This window comes from Urtica dioica, chromosome 6, assembly GCF_054948205.1.
Source record: "Urtica dioica subsp. dioica isolate 48M chromosome 6, U.dioica_male_clone48M_v1_H2, whole genome shotgun sequence".
Lineage (NCBI taxonomy): Eukaryota > Viridiplantae > Streptophyta > Magnoliopsida > Rosales > Urticaceae > Urtica > Urtica dioica.
The window spans coordinates 38098137-38124843 of NC_142761.1; the positions used below are offsets into that span (position 1 = coordinate 38098137).

At 35.6% G+C, this 26707-nt stretch overlaps 2 protein-coding genes and 1 long non-coding RNA gene across 4 annotated transcripts; 1 reads left to right on the forward strand and 2 right to left on the reverse strand.

Annotated features, from left to right (window-relative positions):
* The first annotated feature begins 128 nt into the window (after positions 1-128).
* Positions 129-3297, forward strand: GME (GDP-D-mannose 3',5'-epimerase). 2 transcript variants are annotated; one of them, XM_089616839.1, is made up of 7 exons: positions 129-349; positions 1231-1641; positions 1841-1934; positions 2044-2173; positions 2276-2408; positions 2476-2683; positions 2784-3297. In XM_089616839.1, exons 2-7 carry the CDS (start codon positions 1235-1237, stop codon positions 2937-2939), a joined length of 1128 nt encoding a protein of 375 aa, XP_089472965.1. In that variant the 5' UTR covers positions 129-349; positions 1231-1234; the 3' UTR covers positions 2940-3297. The 2 variants fall into 2 exon arrangements, with proteins under 2 accessions (XP_089472965.1, XP_089472966.1); XM_089616840.1 differs by having other exon boundaries at positions 136-349; positions 1235-1641.
* A 6155-nt stretch (positions 3298-9452) lies between these two features.
* LOC149393941 (uncharacterized) lies at positions 9453-10546 on the reverse strand. The gene is made up of 2 exons (XR_016299633.1): positions 10437-10546; positions 9453-9751 (listed from the first exon to the last, which is right to left on the reverse strand). It is a non-coding gene; the product is annotated as an uncharacterized LOC149393941 (long non-coding RNA).
* A 2862-nt stretch (positions 10547-13408) lies between these two features.
* LOC149393942 (small ribosomal subunit protein eS17w-like) lies at positions 13409-14261 on the reverse strand. Its single transcript, XM_089617438.1, has 2 exons — positions 14161-14261; positions 13409-14061 (listed from the first exon to the last, which is right to left on the reverse strand). Exon 2 carries the CDS (start codon positions 14041-14043, stop codon positions 13603-13605), a length of 441 nt encoding a protein of 146 aa, XP_089473564.1. The 5' UTR covers positions 14044-14061; positions 14161-14261; the 3' UTR covers positions 13409-13602.
* Positions 14262-26707: the final 12446 nt, after the last annotated feature.

The following is a 26707-nucleotide window of genomic DNA, read 5'->3' on the forward strand; positions in this document are numbered from 1 at the left end:
TGATTCAAAATGTAACATGTTTATCAATAATATTATATATATATATATATATATATATATATATATATATATATTTTTTTTTCCTACACCGTACAGTCTCAGTCTTTCTCTCTCCTTAGTTATTGATATTGTAAAGTATTTTTCCTGGGAAAATAACACACACACACTCTCTCTCTCCTTGGCCTTAAAGTGGTTTTGTTTATCTGTCTATGAACCCGAAGGCCTATATATAAGAAAGGCGTTAATAGGCGTAGAATTCGTACCCATCAATTGACTCTCTTTGGTGTCTGAGACTCTGAACCAATCTCATATTATCTTCTTTTCTTCTCAAAGCCTCAACGTTTCTAAGGTAATAAATTCCCAATTCCATTTTCCATGCCTCTCTCTCTTTCTCTCGTAAATCTCTCATAAGTTTTCTGCTTCATGTTATCGTCGATTCCATATCCGTCGCATGTTGAGTTGCTCTAAATCTCGGGTTTATTATACATATAGATATACTGTTCCACATTTCAGATCCTCTGTATGTATTAGAATGCTAAGCTATTTTAGATTCATACTAGCTGTGTAGTTCAGTTTCCGATCTTCAATTTACCTCGTCTTTTTTTTTTCTTCTTTTCCCTCTCCATATATTTCAAGAGAACGAGGCAACAAGTAGTCGATTCTTATTCTTATTCTTTGTTTTTTTTCAAAATATATCGTATTTGTTTGTTTATGCAAATTCATTTTTGTTCAGATTTACGACCAAGTGAACCTTATCCTTTCTCATTTCTCGATTTCTCCATTGTCGCACAAAAAAAATAGTAATTTCATGAATTTCAGTTCGTCAATCGGAAACGGTTGATACTTGGAAATTGGAATCCGCGTGTCAATAACTCTGCTATGGCGTTTTGTGTTTTACGCTTGTAATTTATTACTCTTGATGTTTAGTCTCAGTAAATAAAACCTAAAAATAAAAAATTATTCAGTTCTTCAATCGGAAACGTTGATACTTTGAATCCGCGTGTCAGTTATCACATAACTCTGCTATGGCGTTTTGTATTTTCCGCTAGTAATTTTCAGTCCTGATGTCAAGTCTCAGTAACGAAAACCTTCAAAAAAAATAAAATCAGTTTCTTCAATCGGAAACGGTTGACATAAATGTTGCTATGGCGTTTTGTACTTTCAGTCTCGTTGTTAATTCTCAGTAACAAACCTAAAAAAAAAAAAAAAAAATTGAAATTTTGATGGCAGAAAGATGGGAAGCACAGACGGAGCGTACGGCGCGTACACGTACGAGGCGCTTGAGAGAGAGGCGTATTGGCCGTCGGAGAAGCTTCGGATCTCGATCACCGGCGCCGGAGGTTTCATCGCGTCCCACATCGCTCGGAGGCTGATGAGCGAGGGTCACTACGTGATCGCCTCGGACTGGAAGAAGAACGAGCACATGAGCGAGGACATGTTCTGCAACGAGTTCCACTTGGTTGACCTGAGAGTGATGGACAACTGCCTCGCTGTCACCAAAGGCGTCGATCACGTCTTCAACCTCGCCGCCGACATGGGAGGCATGGGCTTCATCCAGTCCAACCACTCCGTCATCATGTACAACAACACCATGATCAGCTTCAACATGCTCGAAGCCGCTCGCATCACCGGTGTCAAGAGGTATATCTATCTTTATATATGTATACTAATTTGATTGCAAAGAGAGGTCCGTGCTCTCCAAATCGGAATTCTTTCCTTACATTAACCCCTAACTTGTCTACTCATTACTGTAATACCCTAATAACCCAGGTCCTAACAGTTACGATCCATAACATTGATCGAGATTTGTTGTTTGTTTGTTCACTTTTTTATTTTCCAGGTTTTTCTATGCGTCGAGTGCTTGTATTTACCCGGAGTTTAAGCAGCTCGAGACGAATGTGAGCTTGAAGGAGGCTGATGCGTGGCCTGCCGAGGTTTGTTGCCTTGCCCTTTTTTTTTCCCGTGTTCTTTGTTGTCGTGACTGTGAATTGCGTTTTAAAAAATGTGTGTGTGTGTGTGTGTGTGTGTGTGTGTGTGTTTTAGCCTCAAGATGCGTATGGGCTAGAGAAGCTTGCGACAGAGGAGTTGTGCAAGCACTACACCAAGGATTTCGGGATCGAGTGCCGTATCGGGAGATTCCACAACATCTACGGCCCGTTCGGGACATGGAAAGGTGAGATCTTGATTCTTAATAAAGGAAAAAAAAGAAAGAAGAAGATATATATGATGTGGTTTTGGTGGCGTTTAGTGATACAATATGTGTGTGATGTGATAGGTGGAAGGGAAAAGGCACCGGCTGCGTTTTGCAGGAAGGCTCTCACGGCGGTCGACAAGTTCGAGATGTGGGGCGACGGGCTTCAGACCCGTTCCTTCACCTTCATCGATGAGTGCGTCGAGGGCGTTCTCAGGTAATAAACCCGCTGATCTCTTTGCCTTTTTTAACCAACGGAGAAATTGAGATCGCGTTGACTTCAGGTTGACCAAGTCGGACTTCCGCGAGCCGGTGAACATCGGGAGCGACGAGATGGTGAGCATGAACGAGATGGCCGAGATCGTTCTGGGGTTCGAGGACAAGAAGCTCTCGATCCACCACATTCCCGGGCCCGAGGGCGTTCGTGGCCGCAACTCCGACAACACTCTGATCAAGGAGAAACTCGGCTGGGCTCCCACCATGAGATTGAAGGTAAAAAAAAAAAAATGACCTTTTTAACCATCTTTTTCCCTCTTCTCTATGGTTGAGATTATCTCGAGCTTGACACATTTTTATGGGTTTTTTTTTTCAGGATGGGCTTCGATTCACATACTTCTGGATCAAGGAACAGATCGAGAAGGAGAAATCCCAAGGCATGGACCTCTCGGTTTACGGGTCCTCGAAGGTCGTGGGAACTCAAGCCCCGGTGCAGCTCGGTTCTCTCCGGGCCGCCGATGGCAAAGAGTGATGCCAAGTGTTGCAGAGCTAAATCCATTTCGTACTGCTCCAAGAAAAGTAGAAGCCGTAATATAATATTGTTTCTTGTGGCTGTGAACAATAATTAGTTTCTGAAGCAGTTGATTTGGGCATCCCTTTTTTATGATGATGGTATCAAGGAAAGCTTTCTTGCTTCCAATGGCTTTAAGTTTTTTTTTTTTTTTTTTTTTTTTTTTTCATCCAAGTTGTTGTTGTCTTGAAGATCATGATTAGCATAATACCATTGTAATCCTGTTTTCCATTGCAAATAAAATGCATTACTCGTCTATGAAGAGTCAAGGGTCATTCATTTGCTGACAATGACGAATGAAGAGTTTTTTTTGTCCTTATTATGCTCTTTTTGATCAGATGAGAACACGGTGTCCAATTGACGATAATCATACTTTGTGAATGTGGTCCTTATGATTGGGATTGTGACACACCAATCAAGCCATGCCCAAAATTATCCAATCCACTCGGAATTCATTGACAATATCCGTACTATTCAGTGGCTGACTTTGTATCCTCTAAACGACGCTAAAAGAAACACACGTAGTGCTAGCCAGTTAATAGCTCAGCTCTTATTAGAAACCGACTTTCTCTAAGAGAAATTTCATTCTTTTGGCCTCACTTTAGCGGTGGAGAAATATCAAAGTTCAACCTAATAGTTGCAAAATATCTAAAACTGTATTTTTGATAAAAAAAAAATCAGACAAATATACTATTTCAGTTCATTTTTCTATTTTTCACTCTCTCACTCAAAATGATTTTTCTTTGTTTCAAATTTAAAATTCTGACGCTCAAAAGATTTTTGTTTTTATTTTATGTTTGAATTGTTGTAGGATGGTTTTAATAATGATTAGAGTGATAACTAGATGATTTGGATCAGTTTTTGAAAAAGTTAGGATTTTGAATTCGAAATTTTTTTCCGATGAAATTCAATGCTATATACGATGATTTGCGATGAAATTCGAAAATTTAAGATGATTTTAAGTTTTTTTTTTCGAAGGACTCGGTTTAAATCCGATGGATTCTAATGAATTCTGATGAAATTCAAAGATATAAGATGTTTTTAGATGAGTTCGGATGTATACGGATGGATTCCAATGGATTCGGATGAAATTTAATGATTTAAAATGAAAAAATGGACTAAAAGGGTATTTTTATTCAAATTTGAGTCAAAAGTCTAATTTTAGATATTTTTCAACTAATTGATTTCATCTTGATATTTCTCCACTTTTGAATCTCAAAAAATGAATTTTTTCTCAAATACCTTGCAACGTTTCATCTTCTTTTTTTGGAAGTGGATATTCCACCAGAATGTCCCTTTTTGTTTTTATATGTCTACAACTTGATAGAAGTAGAACAATGAAAAGGCTTTATACATATATATATATATATATATGGCACAACATGTGGGTTTTCTTGTAAGATTGCGAAATATGAATAAACATTAGGAGAGGCTTGAGGTTGACTTAGAAAGTTGGATTTAGTGGCTTATATTGGGATGAAGAGGCTGAAGTTGTGGCCGAATAACGATCGCCAAGTAAACTAGGGGAAGCCATAACGTTTACGTGGAATGGATATAGATTACGCAAAAAAAAGGAAAGAAAAAAAAGAGAGCTATATGGAGGGAACATTTTATGTGCATGTTGTATTTTGGGATTATATCAAAACTGTCATCATTTTAAATATTCTTTTTTTATTTTTTTACCAAAATCTATTAACTACTTCTAATTTCAAAATTGACTATTTATTAACAAATTTGTCAATAAATAGCTGTGTTCATTGACAAGAATGTCAATAAATAATTGTATTTATTAACAAATATGGTTACAATTTTGGAAGTAGAAGAAGTTCATGAATTTTAGAAAGAAAAAAAAATGACATGGTAATAGTTTTGCTATAATCCCTATATTTATAATAATGAAAATGACATATAGGGTTCATATGAATTTTAAATATACGGGCTAAGAGCTTCTCCAGTGGAGCGCTATGCGTTCCTTACTTATAACGCTAGTGCTCCACTCGAGCGTTATAACCCACGCTAATATAGCGTGGGAAGTTATTTCCCAACAGTGCAGCGCTATTTGTAGCGCTGCACTGTTTAAACGCAATAATTTTTTTTTTTCTCTTTTAGGTTTTAAAATTTACCAAAATGCCCAAATTGTATATAATTACTTAATATTTACCCCTAAAATTATTTAATTTATATAAAATTTATTATTGTGCATAATTTAAAAGACAACAATATTTTAAAATACAACAATGATATTTGCACATTGCAAGAAAATTATAATATTAAAACGGTCATAATAAACTAATACCAAACACAATTACATTAGCAATTTAGAAGAAAGTCAACAAGAAAACTCAAAAGACATTAAAAACACAATGCAACAAAATAAAATAACAATAGATAAACTAATATTCTGGAAGATTGGTGCCGGATCCCCCGAGACCGGTAAAATATTGAGAATATGAATCAGAAGTCGGAGGTGGTACATGGGATTGTAGTTGTTCAAGCCTCTTTTGCATAATTTTCGCTTGTTCGGCTTGAACATATGCCCGAACCTGTAGATCTGGTATTGAACTTAAATCCCGGAACAATATTTTATTTTCTTCCTTGATTTCTTTCAATTCCAAGTGGCGTTGCCTGATAACACTTGTCTTCTTCAATTGCTCAAGAAGTTCTTTATTTCCTTCATCAATACCACTAATTCTAGACATTATTCCATCATCCACTTTTTTTTTTTAATTTGGCTTTCTTCACCCCAATCGGCCGCTCAGGAGGAGATGGATGTCTAGCAGATTCAGGAGTTGGATTTTCTGACTCTTGTGGGCAAGATGAACCTCGAGATGTTTGTCTTGCACTTGAGGCTCCATCTTGGAATTTTTCAAAATTCTTAATAATGTTCCACACATGATCAAACTTCCAACCTTTCTTGAATTTTTCATCTTGTGAAAGCAATACTTTAGCTTGATCCATCTGAAAGTTGATAAAACAATGGTTAAGTAAAAATTTAATCGTGAGAAAATAATAAACTATAATACTCACAATATCTTCAGTTGAAGCACCGCTTGGGTGTCTATTCTCAATTTGTCGAATGCATGCATGCATCTTCCTTGTAGCTTTCTCAATCACTTGAATACGGCACTAGATTGATCGCGTCGAACGCATCTCTGAATTCGGACTTTTGCCGTTGTTGTAAGCTTCCGCAACACGAGTGCAAAACTGATCGGATGATTGGTATATACCGATGATTGGGTCTTGCGAAATCTCCATGTAAACCCTACAAAGGAGTTTGTCTTCATCTCGAGAGTAATTAGAAGCTCTAGACATTTTTTTTAGTAAGGTGAGTGATGTGGTGAAATTACAACTTATGAAGGCAATATTTATAGCAAGATTCTCACGTTTCTCAACTCATTCTGACGCGATTTGACTACTCACTTACAAGATTCTCAAGTTTCTCAATTCCTTCTGACGCGATTTGACTACTCACTTACAAGATTCTCACGTTTCTCAACTCATTCTGACGCGATTTGACTACTCACTTACAAAGTGACTAATTTTTTTATATTTTAATTGTATTGTGTTGTATTTTATTTTTTGTGTTGTGATTTTTATTAAATAAAATTTTATTTTATTTAATGTGTATTTATATTTATAATTATAATTAATTTATAGAGTAATATTTTACCTATTATCATAATTCTTCTAAGTTATCTAATTAGTAATAACAATAAAAAATATAGGGGTATAAGTATAAATAAGAAATAAAGGGGGAAAAAATAGAGTGAAAAATAGAGTGGAAAATAGAGTTCGGTTGGAGAGAAATCACTGTTTACAGAAAAATAGAGTGAGAAATATAGTGATCGGTTGGAGATGGCCTACGTCTTGAAATTTCAAACAACGGTGGCGCTTGATGGTTTCTCAACCTTGACACTATCGATGAACTTTTTCGCCATTAGACACGTTTTATAGAAATTGAGGCTCCCTTGAAGGTTTAAATTAAATGATAAATCTAACTCACAAGTCACAACACAGGTACAAAATTAAATGAATAATGTAGAAACGGTTTTCTTGAAATTAAATTGAAAGGCCGTGTGCCAGAAGTTCAAAATCCGACACTACAAGTAATTTCTTCTTTTTAAAATGTGTAATTGTGCATAATTTTACACTGGAAACATACTAACTTTTCATACTTTGAATCATTTAATTGCTTAGAAATTGAGATAATGTATTATCCAATAAAGTTTGTCAGTTTAATCGCCTTTCATTTTTTTATTTTTGTTATTTTCAAGACTTCTGGTTTTCGTTTCGAGATTGAGAATGTATAATTCAATTATAAACGCAACATATAAAATCCATGGGTTGAATTTCAATTTTTCCCTTGTCATTTTTATGTCTTTATGGTAGTGCCTATCATGTATCTGCTAGAAAACTTCTTGAATAAGAAAACAGGCAAACAATAGAAGGCCGGGAGAAAAATTCTAACATTGTTCAAGTTGGCCTTAAAAGATATATATAAAAAAAAAAAAAATATTGGATCGTTAATGTGAACAATATTCTATGCGTGTTTAAATAATTTCATGGAAAGCCAATGAAAATAGACGGAAACAAGTAACGCAGGTAGAGTCAAAGGCACTAAGAAGCAGTAGTACCTGCGTCCATACGCACACAAAATGTCCATAATTTCTTCAACTGTTTATCTAAATATATATAATGGCAGAACAAAAATAAAATGAAATTGAGAAAGTTACCAATCATTTTGTAGAGCAGAGATGATAGGATTTGGTGACGGGCGAAGAAGCTTTGAAAACACAGCGGCCATAAAGAACCCAGCGAAGAACACCGACCCTGTTCCGACAAACGCCCATCCCCATAATTTGTTCTTCGAAATCTTCATTTGTTTTTTATTCCATCTATTTTTTTGGTCACGGATGTATAATGGAAATGAAATGAAAATAGTAATGATAATCAAGAGAAGAAAAAAAAATTAAAGAACAAAAAGGCTATTTGATTTATTTGTGAATAAAGCAGCAGCAGTTTTTTTTTTATTGTACGCTTGTTGCGCCCCCAAGGAAACACATTTAAAGACTCATCGTTGCAGAAATAAAATCGACCCTCTAAAAGGTATTTACCATGTTTAACAAAAACATACAATTTATTCAATACTAGATTCATTATGTTCATACTTCATACAACATTTTCAAAAAATTAGTACTTATCGAATCCCAAAAAAATATTTAAAAACTTCGAAAAGGAAGTTTATTCTAATGGGCTAAATCTTTCTCAAATAGGCTATAAAACTACATTAACATGGTGAATGGGCTAAATCTTTCTCAAATCGTACGCGAATCATTTTCAAAAATATTTTTGATTCTGCAAATAGTAAATACACCGTACGTCAGTCATTCAAAAGGGCCGACTACTCATGAGACGATCCTACCCCGTGAGTAATGAGAGTGATTCTCCAACCTTCATCCCGAGCGAAGCTCTCACAAAAGACATACCCAATTATGATTATAACCGTTCTAAAACTCACTAATACGTAGTTTTCACTATGAAACTTGCTTACAGGCTCGTACTATACCATGAAATAAGAGCAGGACTAGAAGTACTTTCTGTTAGTTCCTTCAGAGGAATGTTGACTCTGTACTTTTCTAAGTTAATCTGCTCAATAACTACCAAGTATCAACATTAGTATTACACAAATCTTTACTCATATTCTTATATCCAGTATTTGTCAAAATTTTGGCAGATTTTCCTCTGCTTTATTTCCCGGTCATGTCATATTTCTTAATTCAAACTCTTGTTTTTCAAACTTACTGACAACAAACGCCATTCACCATAATCCTGAATTCTAAATCTTAAAGATTTCGTTTTTAGTCTATAAAGGAAACAGCATGATTTCTTCCAATTCAAAGCTACTAAGCTTAAAGCCTTAAACACATTCTAAACTAATCAGACTACAACATAATTCAATGCCAATGAAGACTCAACAGAAAAATCGCTGACTACAAATGTTTAATCAAATTCAAACACATAATCTGAAGAAAGAAAGCAAAAAAAAAAAAAAAACTAACCTCGCATATGGACTTCAAATGGGCTGGTATCCGTACAACTAGCAAATCAGCCACGAGCAAAGAGGAAGAAGAAAGCTCTGGTGTTGGTGGTGGAAGGGAACGAGACGTTATAGAGATTAGAGAGAGAGAAGTGAGGGAATTTTTCTTTTGGAGGGTCTCCGAAGAAGAAGCTCCCTAGTTGGCTCGGTTATAGAGATTATCAAAATAACAGTTCTTGTACGTTTTCCCTACAATAAAGTCCCTTCTAATTTTTGCAATTAAAGACCTTTTAGCTACACTTCCCTCACTAAAACCCTTAATTTTTTATTTTTATAATCTCTCTCTCTCTCTCTCTGGCGGGTGCGCGCACACACTCTGACGGAACTAGAAAAGTTTATTAGCGGGCTGCAAGAGCATGTTAAGTACTAAAACAACATCAGTAATGCATTTTTTTTACAAGTCAAATAATTAATGGTACAAAACTGGCGGAGAATTCACACTGAAAAGTGGAAATAATTTTTTTTTCTTTCCTAACTCCTAAACATTGATTCAAACCAACAAATCTATTCTTAAAAGATCTGTATATACATACTAATCCATGTCCAATAAGATTGCCAATTCTTACAAGCAACAAATATGCGAATCTCAAACCTCATCGGCAATCATGGCAATGAGGGACGAGTTTTTGGTGGGAATTGAAGCTCTGCCAGCCATTTTAAATACGGCGATGTTCAACTGCAACAAACAAAAAAATGTTGTGTAAACGAATTTAAGAGACTAAAATCACGATGAACAACGTCAAATCTCTATTCCTACTGATAATTCTATTGCCCAAATTGCTAAATTCAAGCATCAGCATATAAAACTTCATTAATTTATGTGTCCACTAGTTGGAATGCCAACTAGTCCAATAATTATCAGTAAAGCAAACCTTTAAAAATTCAACCGTAATGTGATGTTTAGAAAATGTGCACCACAAAGCTTACAGAATTCATTTAAAAAAAAAATAATAATAATTAGCCGAATGGAGTTCGCAATAATTTGCAAACAAAACAGAATCGAACAACAAACAACGAATAAACACTCTTTCACAAGCAAATTACAAACTATAAGTGTTAGCGCCAAGCCAATTTCTAGAAAGAGCATTATGGTAGTAAAATCTGAGATCAAAACTCTGTTTCAATTGACTTTTTTTTCCCATTTAAGATCAAAATCTGTTCTGTGGTCTTCACCCGAAGAAACTAATACTTCTGAGCAGATCAGAACATCAAAATTCTAATTTTTTTTTCCCCTAATTTTGTTTTGTCGGCAACCAAATGAGCAAATAATGAAAAAAGCTTTTCTCCGTGAAAAAAAAAATTAGGTAAAGAAGTCTGATGATCAGATCAGAATGCATGACTTGAAAAAGGTTCTCATTTACATGTGAAATCGGAGCAGAGGAAACTTCTTCGTCGAGCTCTGGCTTGAACTGAAGACGAAAGATGACGAGAGAGACGGAACTGAATCAGGTGAAATAAAAAAATAAAAAACAAAAAACAAAAAAAAACATGGGCCTTCCGTGTAATTTCTCTAGGCCCCACTTTATTGGGCCTTTTTGATAGTTGGACCTGTCTCCGAATTTTCGAATTTCCAACCAAGTCCAATTTAAAATTGGGCGGTTAGCGAGTCCATAATTTTTTGACACTTTCTAATAGTACGCCTAATGTGTAATATCCATTTTATCCTTAATTTATTTTTTTTACATTTTTTTCTTTACTTCTTTTTTTTCTTCTCTCATCTTCTCTCTCATTTTTCTCTCTCTTCTCTCATCTTTGATGACTTTTTTTTTTTTTTTTTTCATTATAATCACGAAACCCTCCTCCGATGCCAGAATCAACTGTACCGACAAGCTCGAAGAGCCATTCGATGCCGTCGCCGCCGACCGAGCATGCGCCTTCGAGCCGCAGCGCCTCCTCGACGCGGCCTTTTGCCTCCGCCCCATAATTTGTCGCGGATCCTCTAGATTTCATATTCTTGAATTTTCATGGCGGAGCCGCCGATGCATAGTCGATGTCTAGTATAAGCTTCTAAATCGCAGTGGTGAAGCTTTGTTCTTGGACTCGTCGGTGATCGGCAAGCATTTCTTTTGTTATATATGCTTTATGGAATAAACAAGTTTTAGCTATATTTTTCCGTGTACTTAAGATCAATAAGAATTTGTGGCAACATGTACGTTTTTTGAAAAAAAAAATTTCAATATGTTTACAATTTTATGTAATTGTAGACATTTATATATATACTTTCGATAATCTACAATTTTTGTAATTGTAGACATATACGTCTACAATTTCGATAATGTAAACATATATGTCTACAAATCATGTATATCTACAATTTCTGTAATTATAGACGTATACATTTACAATTTTGAAAATATAGACATATATGTCTACAAAATCTGTAATTGTAAACATGTATGTCTTCAATATTTGTAACCGTGATTTTTGGACATGATAAAACTGAAAAAAAAAAAAAAAAATTCACTACCTTCTCCGCTTTATATGACAAAAAAAGAAAAATAAAAAATGTAATGTAAAAAGAAGTGTAAAAGTGAAAAAGAAAGAAATGAGAAAAAAAAAATGAAATGATAGGATAATAAGGACATTTGACATGAGACTCACTACTAGAAGTGTCCAAAATTATGCTTTGATTTATTTTGGTCAAAAATATTAAAACTATTACTATTTGTGGTCATTTCCCTTTTTTTTTTATTATTATTATTAATTACTTATAAAAATGAAGATGTTACAATAGTTTTCTCTAAAATAAGAGACAAGAATAGTAAATAGGGAAAATATTAAAAGTATCTCTCATGTTTAATTGAAATGCGAGATTTATCTCATCTATTTCTAGAAATATCAGACATATCCATTCAGTTTAATATAAATAACATATACCTCCCCTAAAAAATGATATATTACAAATATCACCCTTTTCGTTTATTATTTGCAAAAAAATAATTTGAACTCCAAAAAATACCCTTAATAAAATAATTTTTTATTTTCTATTCTATAAACAAAAAAATTAAATTAAAAAATTTCTTTATAAAAAGTTAAGGATTTTTTTTATAAAGAGAGATTTTGATTTTTTTGTAAAAAATAAACGAAAATAATTATATTCGTAATATAACATTTTTTTAGGGGAGATATATGTCATTTATATTAATATTTCTAGAAATAGAGGGGATAAATCTCGACTTTCGATTAAACACGAGGATACTCTTGATATTTTCTCTAGTAAATAACATAAAATAATGCATAAAAATGAGCTATGTGTTTTGTTTTCCATACTACGAATAAAAACTAGAGTTTATCTCATTTTCAAAACTTTTGTTTATGCAGTTTTCAAAAATTATGTATCAATGACAAAAGCAATTTATTAGATTTTCCCTGACTGGAAAAATATTCTCACTCTTTCTCCGCTTTTTTTTTTTTTTTTTTTTCTTTTATTATATCAAAATGTCTTCGACTTTAAAGCATTGTAGAGAATTTTGATGTCCTTGGTCTCATATATATTCTTCTTCAAATACTTCATGAAAAACTTGAATTTCGAACCATCATAACTAGTTTTTATCTGTGTATGAAGTCTCATATTTTTTTTATGCAATTTTGAAATCGAATTGGTTAGGCTTCATATACGTAGCTATTATAGATGCATTAATTACTAACTGTTAAAAACCCAATTCTCTTTCCATTTTCACTCATAAAATCCGGTTTCAACTTTCAACATAATTATGATGTTTAGTCTTCAAATCCAGTTAGCCTTCAGATGTTTCAGACATAATGTCTACAAAACCATGAATGTTTCAGATATGATGGTTTGAAAGAAACTTAAAGAAATTCTCATTTTCATTTCCTCTTGCAATCCCATTTTAAACACAGCCTTAGTGATAGAATCAAATACAGTTAAAAGCATGTTAAGTTATATAGATATATTTTGCATTTCACTCCAACAGATGAGCATGCTATTATTTATTTGGTTCCGTTGATGGTCTAAAAGAGGGCTTTTAGTGCTCTAGGCTTACTTTATTATTGGCACGAACAAAAATTATTAGCTATCAAATTCAATCCCTTAAGAAACGTCGTCTAATTAAAAAAATATGTCATCCGGCTTCCTAATGTTTTTCACTCAGTAAAGTCACAACTAAATTTCCTAGGTTTCCAAAAAAAAAAAAAAATCCAAACTTCAAGCAAAGCATGAAAACTAAAATCACAATTTAGAAAGGAAAGAGAACGTCGTCTAATTAAAAAAATATGTCATCTCGGCTTCCTAATGTTTTTCACTCAGTAAAGTCGCAACTAAATTTCCTAGGTTTCCAAAAAAAAAAAAAAAATCCAAACTTCAAGCAAAGCATGAAAACTAAAATCACAATTTAGAAAGGAAAGAGAACAATAACAATACTAAAACTTGTTGTTTGTGGTTTTGGTGAGAAAATTTCCAAGTACAAAAAAAAAAAATCCGTACAGATTTCGCTAGGTGAATGAAAGAAAGGAAAATAGCATCATCCTCAACAGATAACAAAAACAGAATTCAGGAAACCCTAATCTCTAGTACCTCCTTCCTCCTCCGGCGCCGGGAGCTCCGGCGCCGCGGCCGAAGCCCTGGGTGGGAATGACGGCCTGAGGCTCGACCTCGGTGAGGCCGGGAATGTCGGACATTCCGAGAGCAGAGAGCATATCCAGAGTCTCCTTGTCGACCTTGATCTCGTCGGTCCTGATCGCCGACTCGTCGGGGACGAAGTCCATGCGACGCTCTCTCTCCTCTTCCTGGAGCTTGAGCGAGATTCCTCTCACCGGTCCTTTCTGGATCCGCTTCATCAGGTGCGTCGAGAATCCGGCGATCTTGTTCCTCAGCCTCTTCGTCGGAATTATCGTCACGTCGTCCAAGATCTTCTTGTTCGTGTGGAAATCCAGAGTCATCCGAGAGTAGTACTTCTCGATCACGTGCCGGGATGACTTCTTCACCGTCTTCGTCCGTACGCGACCCATCTTCAATCACTAAAATTCCTAAAAAAAAAAAAACAGTACAGATCGAGAATTAGTCGAAAATTGAAACTGTTCAACTCTCCAAAATATATGGATTTCGATGAAACGCAGAGAGCTTACCAGGAACACGCAATGCGCCTAAGAACAGAGAGTAGACGAAAGGTTGTAGAAAGGATTAGGGTTTCAGGTTTATAACGTGTTGATGGGCTTATTTCATCCCTATACATTCCAATACGTTTATTTGGCCCAACTCTAAACCGACCCGATTAAATTTCAAACGAATTTGGGGAAATTACACAAATATTTATTATTTGAAGATGGTGATAATAAAAAATAAAAAAAGTCAGACTCATAGCACATGTTTCGATTTAAAAAAAAAAAACCATAGCATATATTACACTTTTAAACCAAGGATTGAAATCTCGCATCTCGCGACCGTACCGCACTTCTAATTTTGAGGGTATCTCGTCTCGTACCGTGGTATTCCGCGGTATTTGATGAACGTTCGAGGTATCTCGTACCGCATGGTAAAACCGCATTTCGCGGGGTATACCGCAAAAAAGGTATTCCGCGGGGTATTTGAACAATAAATAAACTTTAAAAAAATACTTTTCAATTTTCATGCGTACATAGAAAATTTAAACATAGAATTTTTATACATAGAGATATTTCTTAAATATAAATTTAAAATCTTAGAGTATCGAACACATAAAACAAAATTCAGTCACGAAGTTATAAGCAAAAAAAAGTGTTTCTATTTACACTATGTATTATTATAATACAAATCCAAAATTAAATTAATTACATAAAATAAAACATACATTTGCCTTTTTTTTCTTAATAATGATAAAAAAAAATTAAATGACAATTGTAGGAAATTTTTTTTGCCGGATGTATATATATATATATAATATATATATATATATATATATATATATATATATATATGTGTGTGTGTGTGTGTGTTTTTTTAAAGTTTAATTGTATAAGGAAAAGCATATATATTTTTTTGTACAGAATGTATTGTTTTTTTTTTTTACTCAGTGTTTGACAAGGGAAAAAAAAGCAAGTAACTTGTATTAGAAACAGCAACGCATATGTGTACAAGAATTGTGTGGCAGTCTATCACACAGTGCAAAACAATCCCACATCGGAAGTAAATTGTACATTTTAATAATGAAACAGCTATAAATAGCTTGAGTGTGTAGGACATACTTACTTCAAAAAATTAGACTACATTTATTAAGTCACTTGGCCTGTGGTGAGAAACGATATGCGCTCCAACAACGAAAGTGACGACGATGGGATTAGGGTTTCGTTTATGCAAGCTTTGATGGGCTTTATTCATCTACGCTACTTTAAAGCGGCCCAATAAAATTACAAACCAATTTAGGGAAATTACACATATGTTTCTTATTTCAAGATAATAATTTCCAGCACATGTTAAACTTCCAAAACCTTACCTGAATATTCACTTTTTAATTTTTTTTAAGTATTTTTTTTTACCTTTATTCTAATTTCTTGAATATATTGTTAAAAAGATCCGAATTTCTTGAATATATCAAATTTTCAAACTTTCTGTGAAATGTGAATAGATCTTTTTTGAATTCAGACAATTTTGCACTCAATTTAAATAAAATTGTAAACAGCAATTTTTTTTTGTAAATGAAACACTTAATAGTAACAAAAATTTCAAATAAAACTATAAACAAGAAAAATAATATATAAAATATATATTTATGGAATTAAAAATAATGAGATATAAAATTAGAAAATAAAGGTATTGAAATTTATTTCTCAAACTATATAAGCAGTCAGATACGTTTAAATTAAGTATTTTGATGAAACTCAAATTTTTTTTTTTTTAAATGATTGAGATAGAATATATAATCTTAGCAAATGCTATATTTTACAAGTATCGTGGTCTTATTTGACCAATTTAACTCTTAGAGAAGTGAATGTTATTGTATATCGAATGTTGCAAGTTGTGTCAAGATAATATACGACATGTCATATAACTACGTGGAGGAAAATAGTTTTTGACATATAGTTTAACGGACTTCGATAATAAAAAATTAATTTACCGATCATTTTATTTTAAAAAACTATTACAATAGTGTCTATTAATACATCGAGTTTAACTTAATTACCCTTAATTATAAAGAAAATAATTGTAAGATATTATCGTCTCAATTTATATATATATATATATATATATATATATATATATATATATATATATATATATATAAAGAAAAATCATACAATCGTTTTAAAAGTACAAATTACGTGTATGTTGAAGATCGTGCTAATCGTGCATTTGTATTTTAAAATATTTTGACATATCTCATAAAAAAACTAAATAATTTTTATATGCGTGGTGTTCATTATAGTCATGATATATGTATATAGCTTATCCAAAAATAGCCCAGGAAACAAAAATACAACGGTTTTAAAAATATTTCGTCACAAAATAGCAAAATGAAAATATGAAATTTGTTTTTAACCTACGAGTTTTTGACAATTTTTAGGGATATAGTCAAATGACTTATGTGACAATAATTAAGATCTGATTTGCCCTTATTTATTAACAAATTCGCCACTTTCTCTCTCCTATTTTTTTCAAATATTTTTTTTTTTGCATCAAAATTTCAAAAATGCGTATCTTTCTCATACGAACTCGAAATTGAGTGATTCCAAATCCTATGCATTCGTGACGCCGAGATTTTCAAAATAGATCCATTGTGTTTGATGAAAAATCATATTTAATACCATAAATGTAGAAAAATCACGTTATTACCTTAAATATGGAAATAACTGAAATTTATCAAAAAAAAAAATGAATGGAAACGTAAATATGATACATTAAACGTAATTTTTCATCAAACACAATGGGTCTATTTTTGAAGATCTCGACGCCACGAATTTGTAGGATCTGAAATCACTCAATTTTGAGTTCGTATAAGAAAGATACGAATTTTTGAAGTTTTGATGTAAAAAAAATTATTTGAAAAAAATAGGAGATAGAAAGTGACGAATTTGTTAATAAATAAGGGCAAATCAGACCTTAATTATTACCACATAAGCCATTTGGCTATATCCCTAAAATTTGTCAAACATAGGCTAGATCCAAAATCATATGTTTAAAGTGGTCTAGTTAGTTACAAATATCAAATAAGTAACGCAAAGGCCCGCTTCTCGAGGAGTCAAAAGCTAAATGTTCATGTGTGTTTAATTTATGAAGATGTGGGATTAATTACACGAAACTAAGCAAATTGTGGACACATGCCATGCGAAGAACAAATGAATATATTAACTAGTTTCAAACGATACAATTTATATCTCTATGGTAACTTAAATTATCAGTTGACCATGCACAACGTCTCTCTCATTTTCCAACTCTCATGTAACATATATATCAGGCTACTTACGATAAACGTATAAAGTGCTTACCATAAATTTACCATGCTAAATCGCGGAAGGTTCTACTCTTAACTACTTTAACCAAAATTAACCCATAAAGTACTCACCCGTTCAAAAATCCAAGAATGATTTTGTGCACACGGCTTTACGAGTCGTCAACATTGAAATCTAAATTATTCGAGCACGAATCGTTCATTTGCTCATGTCTAGTGCTCGTCTTTTTCATTGCAAATCCCTTCATCTTCATCCTCGACAATCCTAGCGCTTGCAAGGCTTCTATGTTTGCGGATTCTCAAGCATCGCCTTATGCATCCATGGACTCCTTCAAGGAGGCCAAGAAGGGAAATCACTTTATGTTTCGCTCTCTCTCTCTCTCTCTCTCTCTCTCTCTCTCTCTCTATGATTTTTTTATCCTGAAATTGAAATGAAAATAAATTAAATGAGAGGGAAAATGAAAGAACTAATAAAGATATGGATTACATAAATTCAAATCCCATGTGTCGTAGATTTTGGTAAAGTGACTATGGATTATTAATAGTCTTGCCCCATTTCTTTATCTTTAATATTTAAATAATTGGGCAATAGTTTTAGTTGAGGATAACTATGAACTATTCCAAATATATATTCTTAGGGAATCCCAGTTTAATAGCAATATTAAAAAATAAAATATACAAATTTGCAATATTTTCTTTATATTACAAAATAACCATAAACCATTATAAACCTACATTAGAATGACATAATTTCTCTCCTTTAATTCATGAGTAGAAAATATAAAGCAATTCTAAAATAAGAAATTAATTAAAAGTAGCCAGAAAATATGTCTCTTTAGATTATCATTACGGGATTATGTCACGACCCGCGGGCCGCTGCTCATATCTTTGTTTCATGCTTAAAACATACTTTGAAAAAACATGCATCGCGATGTTTTTTAGAAATGAAATTTTGAAAAGATATGTTTAATGTGGAAAACTGTTAAAAAAATATACGATAAACATTTGAGACGTTTACCTAGTTGAACGTCTTTGAAAAATACGGCCGAATTTTGATTTTGTTTCTTTACAAAAGCATATTTGAAACAACCTTAAGGCCCTGACAACTGCAACACCCCCGCTTCAAGCCTCCATTGGGTCTTGCCCACAGACTTGTGCCTCTTATACACGATTTATTGCAATGCCCCACTTCAAGCTTTCATTGGACTCAGCCCACAGACTTATGGCTCTTATACACGGGAACATCACCATGGCTATATACAGTTCTCAGAGTCTACTTAAGACTTTCTCAAATATGCTGGTTTACTTACAAACCCTTAAAAAATATAAACTTTAGAAAACAAAAATACCCTTATTCGCCCTTTATTTGCCACAGGTTGACTGCCGTACATACACGTCTACTTATTTACCGAGTAATGTTGATGCTATGGTCAGTCCTCTTTAGACTTGTCTTAATCTACAATATCAAGATAATAACTATGATTCAAAAGACTCAGTAAGTTAGTATCTATATATCTAAGGCACCGTGCACATAACACATAAGCAATGCATTACATAACAAATGACATACTTTCATATCACTTAAGAACTCACCAGCTTAGTGTTAGGAATTCTTGCCCACAAGAAGAATTAAGTTATGAGATTTTATCTATATGAGTCGAAAGCGTTATTTCTGTTTAAAGAATTATGAAACATTCATCAATCATTAGTCTCCGTATGAAACTGAATTACATGCTGAGCATCTAAGTTCGGGCGGTGAACTAAAACAATGGTCGATGACTGATTCATGTCTGGATACCTGAATCTAAAATCCTATGTGTGGAATACAAGTGAAGGTTGATCACTTGTTAGGAGCATTCTACACTTTTGGTAAGTGTACGACTAGGACAGACTTTGTTTGTTGATGTGTCGTTTAAGTACCGTTACGACACACTAACCAGGGTTGCTATGATGATCATAATGAGACTTAATCTACATCCTGAAGTAATCATGGACTTCTAGGTCCTATTACTGAATTCTTTGACTCATTCCTTAAAGGCTATTAATATGCTAGAATACTTATGTCATGGGAGTTCGGGATGTGATATGAGCAAAATATGATTCACATATACAGAATTCAGCCTTCCTGAAAGAAGGTCACTCACCTAAGGGTTGATTCCAGAACCGATAGATTGCATGCACTTTTGTAGTAAGTAAGTACGAAAGAATCTTTCGCTGGGAAAGCAACGGTGCTTAGGGAATTCATGCATCAAGAAAGGTATAACAGAATAATTGACCTTTCTTGATGCGGGTTGAACCTAGAGGATTTTGATCACAAACTGACTATATTAGTGGACGCTCTTACGATGAGTAAAATATAATTCTTGTAGTAAGAAGAGTGCAGTCTTGGATTATTTTGTGGAATATCCCCAAAGATTGACGAATCAAATGAAAAAGAGAAATGATCGTTTCGTCTTTTTAATCGGATTTGTATAAGCTTCCGTTACCAGGTCCATAGTCCCCGATTCGGCTCTGATAAAGATGGATAAGAACTCTCTAGTAATAATGGAGATTATTTATTATTACAATCTCACAGCTGTAAAAGGTATTAGCAGCGTTCATTCAAAAATAAGTCTATTTGATGAATTAACTATTTATTGTGGAATTAATTATTTATTGTTGGATCAAGTAAATAATTAATTGAATTTTAAGTTGGGCCTTATGGACATTGTAAAATTCAAAAATTCCTTGGCCCATGACCTTATATTAGGCGCCTACTATGGGTAAAAATTATCCAATACTTACTATTTAATTAATTAAATAAGAGAGAGAAATATTATTTAAAAGAAAATAAGATATTGTCATTTATTCTCTCTTATATTTAAATTCCTAATACTTAGGAGAGAATATTTGGAGATATATTATATCTCAATTTAAAAGGAAATAAGATATTGTCATTTTTATTAGGCGGATTAATTCCGCTTCTTTCACTTCGTTAGTGGCTTAAGGCCGTTAATCTTAATAGTGACTTATCTTATTGCTTACCAGAAAGCACATAAACATGTACGTAGGATATAGGTATATATTGTAGATGCCTAAAATCCACTTACCTAAATGACAAATCTTCCAGATTCCGAATCCAACTCTCGTAGCTAGTAGGCACTCTTTCTCTGCTCTACTAGACTTCCAATCCAAGCGAGCTCCTTATCTCTCGTTGCTAATCCTTTTAGAAATCTCTGGATTTATCTAAGAAAGAGAAAGGTCGAACATCTAGTATGCTTAGTATCTCATCCAATCGCTGTACTAACACACATTGTTACTAAAGAGTAATATAATTCAGACCGTAGTGTCTTCTTTTACTATGCCACTCAGACCTTCTCGATTAAGAGATCCATAGACCAAGCAGAAGGAAACAAAAGCGACATAACCTATAACCAAGCTCTAAGAATACGGCCTTGACATCACTACTCCAATCTAAACCAAGAAACGTTAAATAACATTCGACCATCTATTCTTCTTGAATGGACAAAGTCCACTGCTTCGAATAGAGTCCCGAGGGTCGACGAGAAAAAACATACACACAAACTATAACCTAAAGGTTGGCATAACTTAAGTGAGATTCTTGAATAACTCAAAATTAGCTCAATAATAGATATAACTTAGCTCTCGGGTTTGATTCTTTTTTTAATATATTAAAATAAATAAAGTAGCTCAATTATATAGGATATTAAAAAGAACCGAGCTCTAGGTTCATATTGTTGGCATTGGTGCCCACAAGAAGAGAAGTAGTTGTTACTTATATGCATTTGATGTAATAAAGTCTCTCGAAGACTCTTGCTTGTAACTGCTGAATAATTAATAAAGAGTTGAAACTTTCATTCATTCTTTTTCGTTTGTTTGAAGCTTTATGATAAACCTTAGTCTTTAGCACTTAAACAAACCTAACAACAAATGAAGAGTCAAATACAGATTTGCATGAACAAACTATTCATGGTTTGTTTAAAATAGCATATTCACAATCTAAGGATCAAAAGACTATTGATCTCAGTATGATTGTTAGGAAAACCTATGATGTCTGGTTATGAGACATAGAGAGTTGGAGACTCTATAGTTCTTCCTAGGTATCTTCTGAAGATACTGAATTGACCAGTGTACTTCTAGAGACAGTATAAGAACAAACCATTTAACCTCTTCTATCTCAAAGTCACTATGTATGAACTGCATCATGCTTACCTCAATCCTAAAATGAGACATGTCATTTCATAGCTTACATACTCTCATTTGAGAAAGTCAGAGTTCTAGATTCATTATGTGATATAGACTAGACCTATTGATGAAGTACTAAGTTATGAAGATGTCATGAACAACTTTGTGAAGATCTCATAGATATGGAATTCATGTACAAGATTGCTGAAATGCAATGTATATCACCTCATGTTTTGTTCCTTGGAATGTGAATAAATGAACTGGCCAGTGTTCAAATTGAGTCATGACTCTTTTGGATGAATCAATGTGACTTGTTAGCTCATCGTCAATACATTGTTTCTAACTTGTTCACAAGTGACAAATGAGTTAAGGAAATAACAAATAGAAGGGTAAAATGGTAATTTTATAAATCCCATCTAGTTGATGATATTAATGAAGGGTAAACATAGATAATATTCAATGGATCCACTCATCACAATTAAGTAGAATTTTTTTAGTAGAAAATATATTCATTTGAACCGAGAGATTTTCAGTGTCAACTCTTTAGTGGAGTCAATTGACATTAAGCTAGAACTTGGAAAAGGTTTGTGAGCTTTTGTATCCAAGCATGCTAGCTCAAGCTTTGTTCATTTGGATCCATGAGGTCACTGCAACAAGTCATTAGAGTAGGATTTGTTAAACTAGTATCTAAGTCAAAACAAGTTCAAGTGTTGAACTAGACGAATTTTATGAAAATTGTCTAAATGGTAATTTTGTCCATAAGGACATAAGATGGTATAAATGTCAAAATTAGATTTTGGACATTATCATATGATGACAATGTAAATGGATCCAAACGGCCAACATTGAGAATTGGGCCTTGAGGATTGAATTTCATTTTATGGAATTTTATGTGAAAATTCTACATGGACTTTTCTTGTATTGTCATGAACAAATAAAGAAACATCTAGAAGCTTGTTCTAGAAGAGAAAACCATGGCCTCCATCAAAAGAAAAGAGGAAATTTTTTTGTGCGTTGATGTATGAAGACACTTGCCAAAAGGAAAAGAGTAAACAAATTTATAGCATATGCTATAATGAGTTGGATGGCCAACATAGAGAAAAAGGGAAACAAATTTCCAATCTTGGTATTATTATGATAGGAATGGGATATAAAGATTGTGCTCATGAATATGTGATATTCAATAGAAAAGAGGAAACTACCTCTTCAAGGCAATCCCTCCTCCTATAAATACCACACCTCATTCACAATGTTGAAACAAGTTTTTGAGATTGAGAACTTATCTCTCTAGACTTTGGCCGACCCCCCCCCCCCCCCCCCCCCCCTTTCCTCTATCTCTTCTTGCTCTTTTGTTTTGGCATATAGGTCCTCATTAGACCTAGCGTTTTGTATTAGCTCTTTGGCTCTAAGACTAATTCTTGAGTCATTGTGTTTAATAGTGCCTGTTATTCTGTTATTTTCCGAAATGTGAAATTAGCGGACCACCGAAAAAATAGGCCCACGAAGTATTAGGCCATCCCTCCAATAACGAAGCCCATTAACTTGAGGTGTCGATATTGGACTAAAGTTGACGCCTCGCCAAATCCCATTAACGGCGTTGAACCGTGAATAGCTTTGAGACGACATCTCAAGAAAAGTCCCGCAACGTCAACTAGGGGATAATCCTTAGACAAAAAGGCTCTATGAAAAACCTCGAAGTGAATTACATAACAACTCCTAGACCAACAACTCAAGATACTTCAACGAGCTAAAATCCTAAAGTCAAGTCATCAAGAATGCCGTTGAGGAAAATTCATAAATAATATCGCACGAGGCGATTTATGAAGTAAAAATTCTCGAACCGACGACTTGTCCATAAATTTATTGACAAGATGCAAGCCAAACCATCGTCCATGAAAACCTTTGACGAGCCTCCAAGTGACAAGACCATCGGCGAACCTACATGACCGAGACTATCGGCACAAAACCATCGGCGCTAGACCATCGGTGAACTTCATGGTCGAGACCATTGCCATAAAACTATCGGCGAGTTTCATGACCGAGACTATCGGCGTGAAATATCGGCGATCATGACCTTCGGCGAACACGAGCCCATTAGACTATCGGTATGCAGAACCTCGGCGTACAAACCATCGATCATCTCATAGACTATCGGCAAGACTCAATGCCGATAGTCTCATGACGATGCTCGGTGTCACGGTTTTGGACGAAGTCAATGCTCAGATTCTAGGTCATTCTCAAGGGTCTTCAATGATTCTCCATCTTGGCCACAACCTCAAAGCTCACCTATAAATACCCCACCTTCACAAGACATAAGGTGAGGAATAAAAAACTTGGGAAAAGGCTGCCCAAATCACAACTCGTTTTCTCTCTCTAAAATCTTTAGAGACGAACTTGATATCACCCACCTCGGCACCACGATTGGACTAATGTTGATCGTCGGAGCGCGCGTCGAGGGGAAACCCTCTGCGTCTCTTTAAGCTTACGTTTTTTGTTTCTTAGGTGAGAGGCTCGATTAACCCGAAGGACCCGAAGTAACCGAAGGACTCGAAGGGCCCAAAGAAAACAACAAACCCGAAGAACCCGAAGGAACCGATGAACACGAAGATCTCGGAGAATATAGCAAACCCGAAAACCACTTCAGACGAAACAATTCAAGAAGCGATCAACTTCACCATCTCTCGATCCACTGCTATCATAGGGTCCGGCCCTAGATCGAGCCACGTGTGATTCTAAGTGTTCAACCCAAAAACGGCGTTAACTTCACCATCTCTCGATCCACGTGCTATCATAGGGTACACGAATACAACCACGAATTCCCAACAAAAGATTTCTTCTTTCCACAAGTAGAGCTTTGGATCTACCAACGAAAGATCACTCCGTGCGACCATACTAGACGATATCCTTACGAGATGCTCAACCGAGTAGTCGTCTCCGGGAGCGGACCACCCCGCCAAGGAGGAAACGTTGCGCACCGCACGCGGGCTCAACTCCAAGCCCGACAAAATCAAGTTGAAGACGCTCCCCAAGCGAGTGTAACCTCCGGACCCGTCTACCCCAGAAGAGATGCTCGAATGGAACGCCTTGAGAATAGTCTTTTTCGTTTGACCGGCATGATCTCGAGGATGAGAGGAGAAGAAGACACCCTAGGCGAAATCTACGGCGAACAAGAAGATCCGGTTGGAGCCCTTCCAGAGCACGAAGGACAAGAGCCGGAAGAGGTTAATGAGGGGCACGAGGGAAATGAATACGTTGACCATGACACACAAGATGATGCCCCCAACCCAAGTATCCGAGACATACACCGCGGAGAACGCTCAAACGAAAGGAACTGCCACGAAGAAGACCGAGCACCCCGACGCTTGGAAGCTCGCCCTCGTGAGCCACCGAGGTGACCAAACCACAACCAACCCCGGATTATCCACTCTACATCCGATCCTAGGGTAGAACCCTCACGTCGTTCTGCCTTTGCCCGCCTAGGTCGAGGAGAAGAAGTTGCAGACAGTGGAGACATTCGAAGATTCTCACAACCACGGCGAGTAAGTGTTCCGAGACCGCCCTCGCGCAATCTAGACTTAAGGCAACACCTCAACGCGCGATGGGAAATCCCCCGATGCGATAATGAGCGAGTGAACACGGATCTAATGAACGCGACGGAACCGGTCGTAGCGAACCGTCCTCCACCGCAAGTTGCTGCGGTCAATCAGGAATCCAACGAAATGGGTCGCACAATGCAACCCGCTCCTAGAGAAACGGCGACTACCGAAGTTGACCTGGCAGGAATGATTCAAGGGCTAAGGGAGGAAGTTTGAGAGCTGAGAAAGGCACGAACTCTCACGCCTGTTGTCCGGAACATAGTAGAGAGTACGGCTTCCCCATTTGCCTCGGACATACTCGAAGAATTATCATGGGCGACTTCCGCCTACCGAATTTTCATCTTTACGACGGAACGAGTGACCCGTCCTACCATATAACCCAGCACCAGACGGCAATGAGGATGAAGAGATTGTCTCCGGCGGCGATGTGTCAAGCGTTCTATCTCACACTTACATGCACTACCTTTGAGTGGTTTCAGAGACTTGGAAAAGGAACCGTTCGCTCATTCGAAGACCGACAAAGCCGATTTCTCACACGTTTTTCCGCTTCGCGAGTTTGAAAGAAGGAGACATCTCACTTGTGGTCAATCAAGCAAGGGAGAGACGAATCTCTTCAGAAGTATCTCACCCGATTCACCGACGAGTCAAATAAAGTGGGTGATTACGACGACGATGACGCGATTGCCCTCGTGAATGGGCTCTTGACAAGCGAATTCCTTATATCCTTAGTCAAAGAGAGGCCAATCTCGATGACCGAACTCATGGTCCGCGCAGCTCGACACATCTCCGTTGAAGAGTATCTCGAAGGTCGAAGAACCAACGAACGAGGAAACCGGAACAGATAAGATGATCACCATGATAACAATGACTCGCAAAAGAAGAGGAGTAGAAATATTCCAGTCCTACACGTCCGTCCTCCCGTTGAAGCAAGACCCCATTTGGTGGAGAGATTCCGAAAGCAATCAGATTTCACTCCGCTCAACACCCCGCCGGATAGGATTCTCGCTCTTCATGGGAACAAGTTCACCGAACCCGTTCCTATGAAAAACGATCCTGCCAAGCGAGATAAAAATAAATATTGTGAATTCCACAGAGATCATGGACATGTTACCGTTGACTACGTCCACTTGAGAAGACAGATCGAAAGTTTGATTCAAAATGGAAAACTAAAAGAATTTGTATTGGCCATGGTAGCAACGGGGAACGCCTCCTCGAGCCGAAAGCCACACCCGCCAACCACTAGCAACGAGGTGTTAGAGGAACCTCCGCCGGTAATGACAACCGTGACAATGCCCGAGGGAACACCGTGACCGCCCCACTCAACATTGTATCAACTATATTCGGTGGTCCAGAAACGGGGGATTCTAACAAGGTCCGAAAGAACTACTCCCGGGCAGCACTCAAGTTTGATTTCTCTCAACACGTCAACCTCGTTGAGGAGAATTGGCCAACCACCCCGTGCGAGGCAAT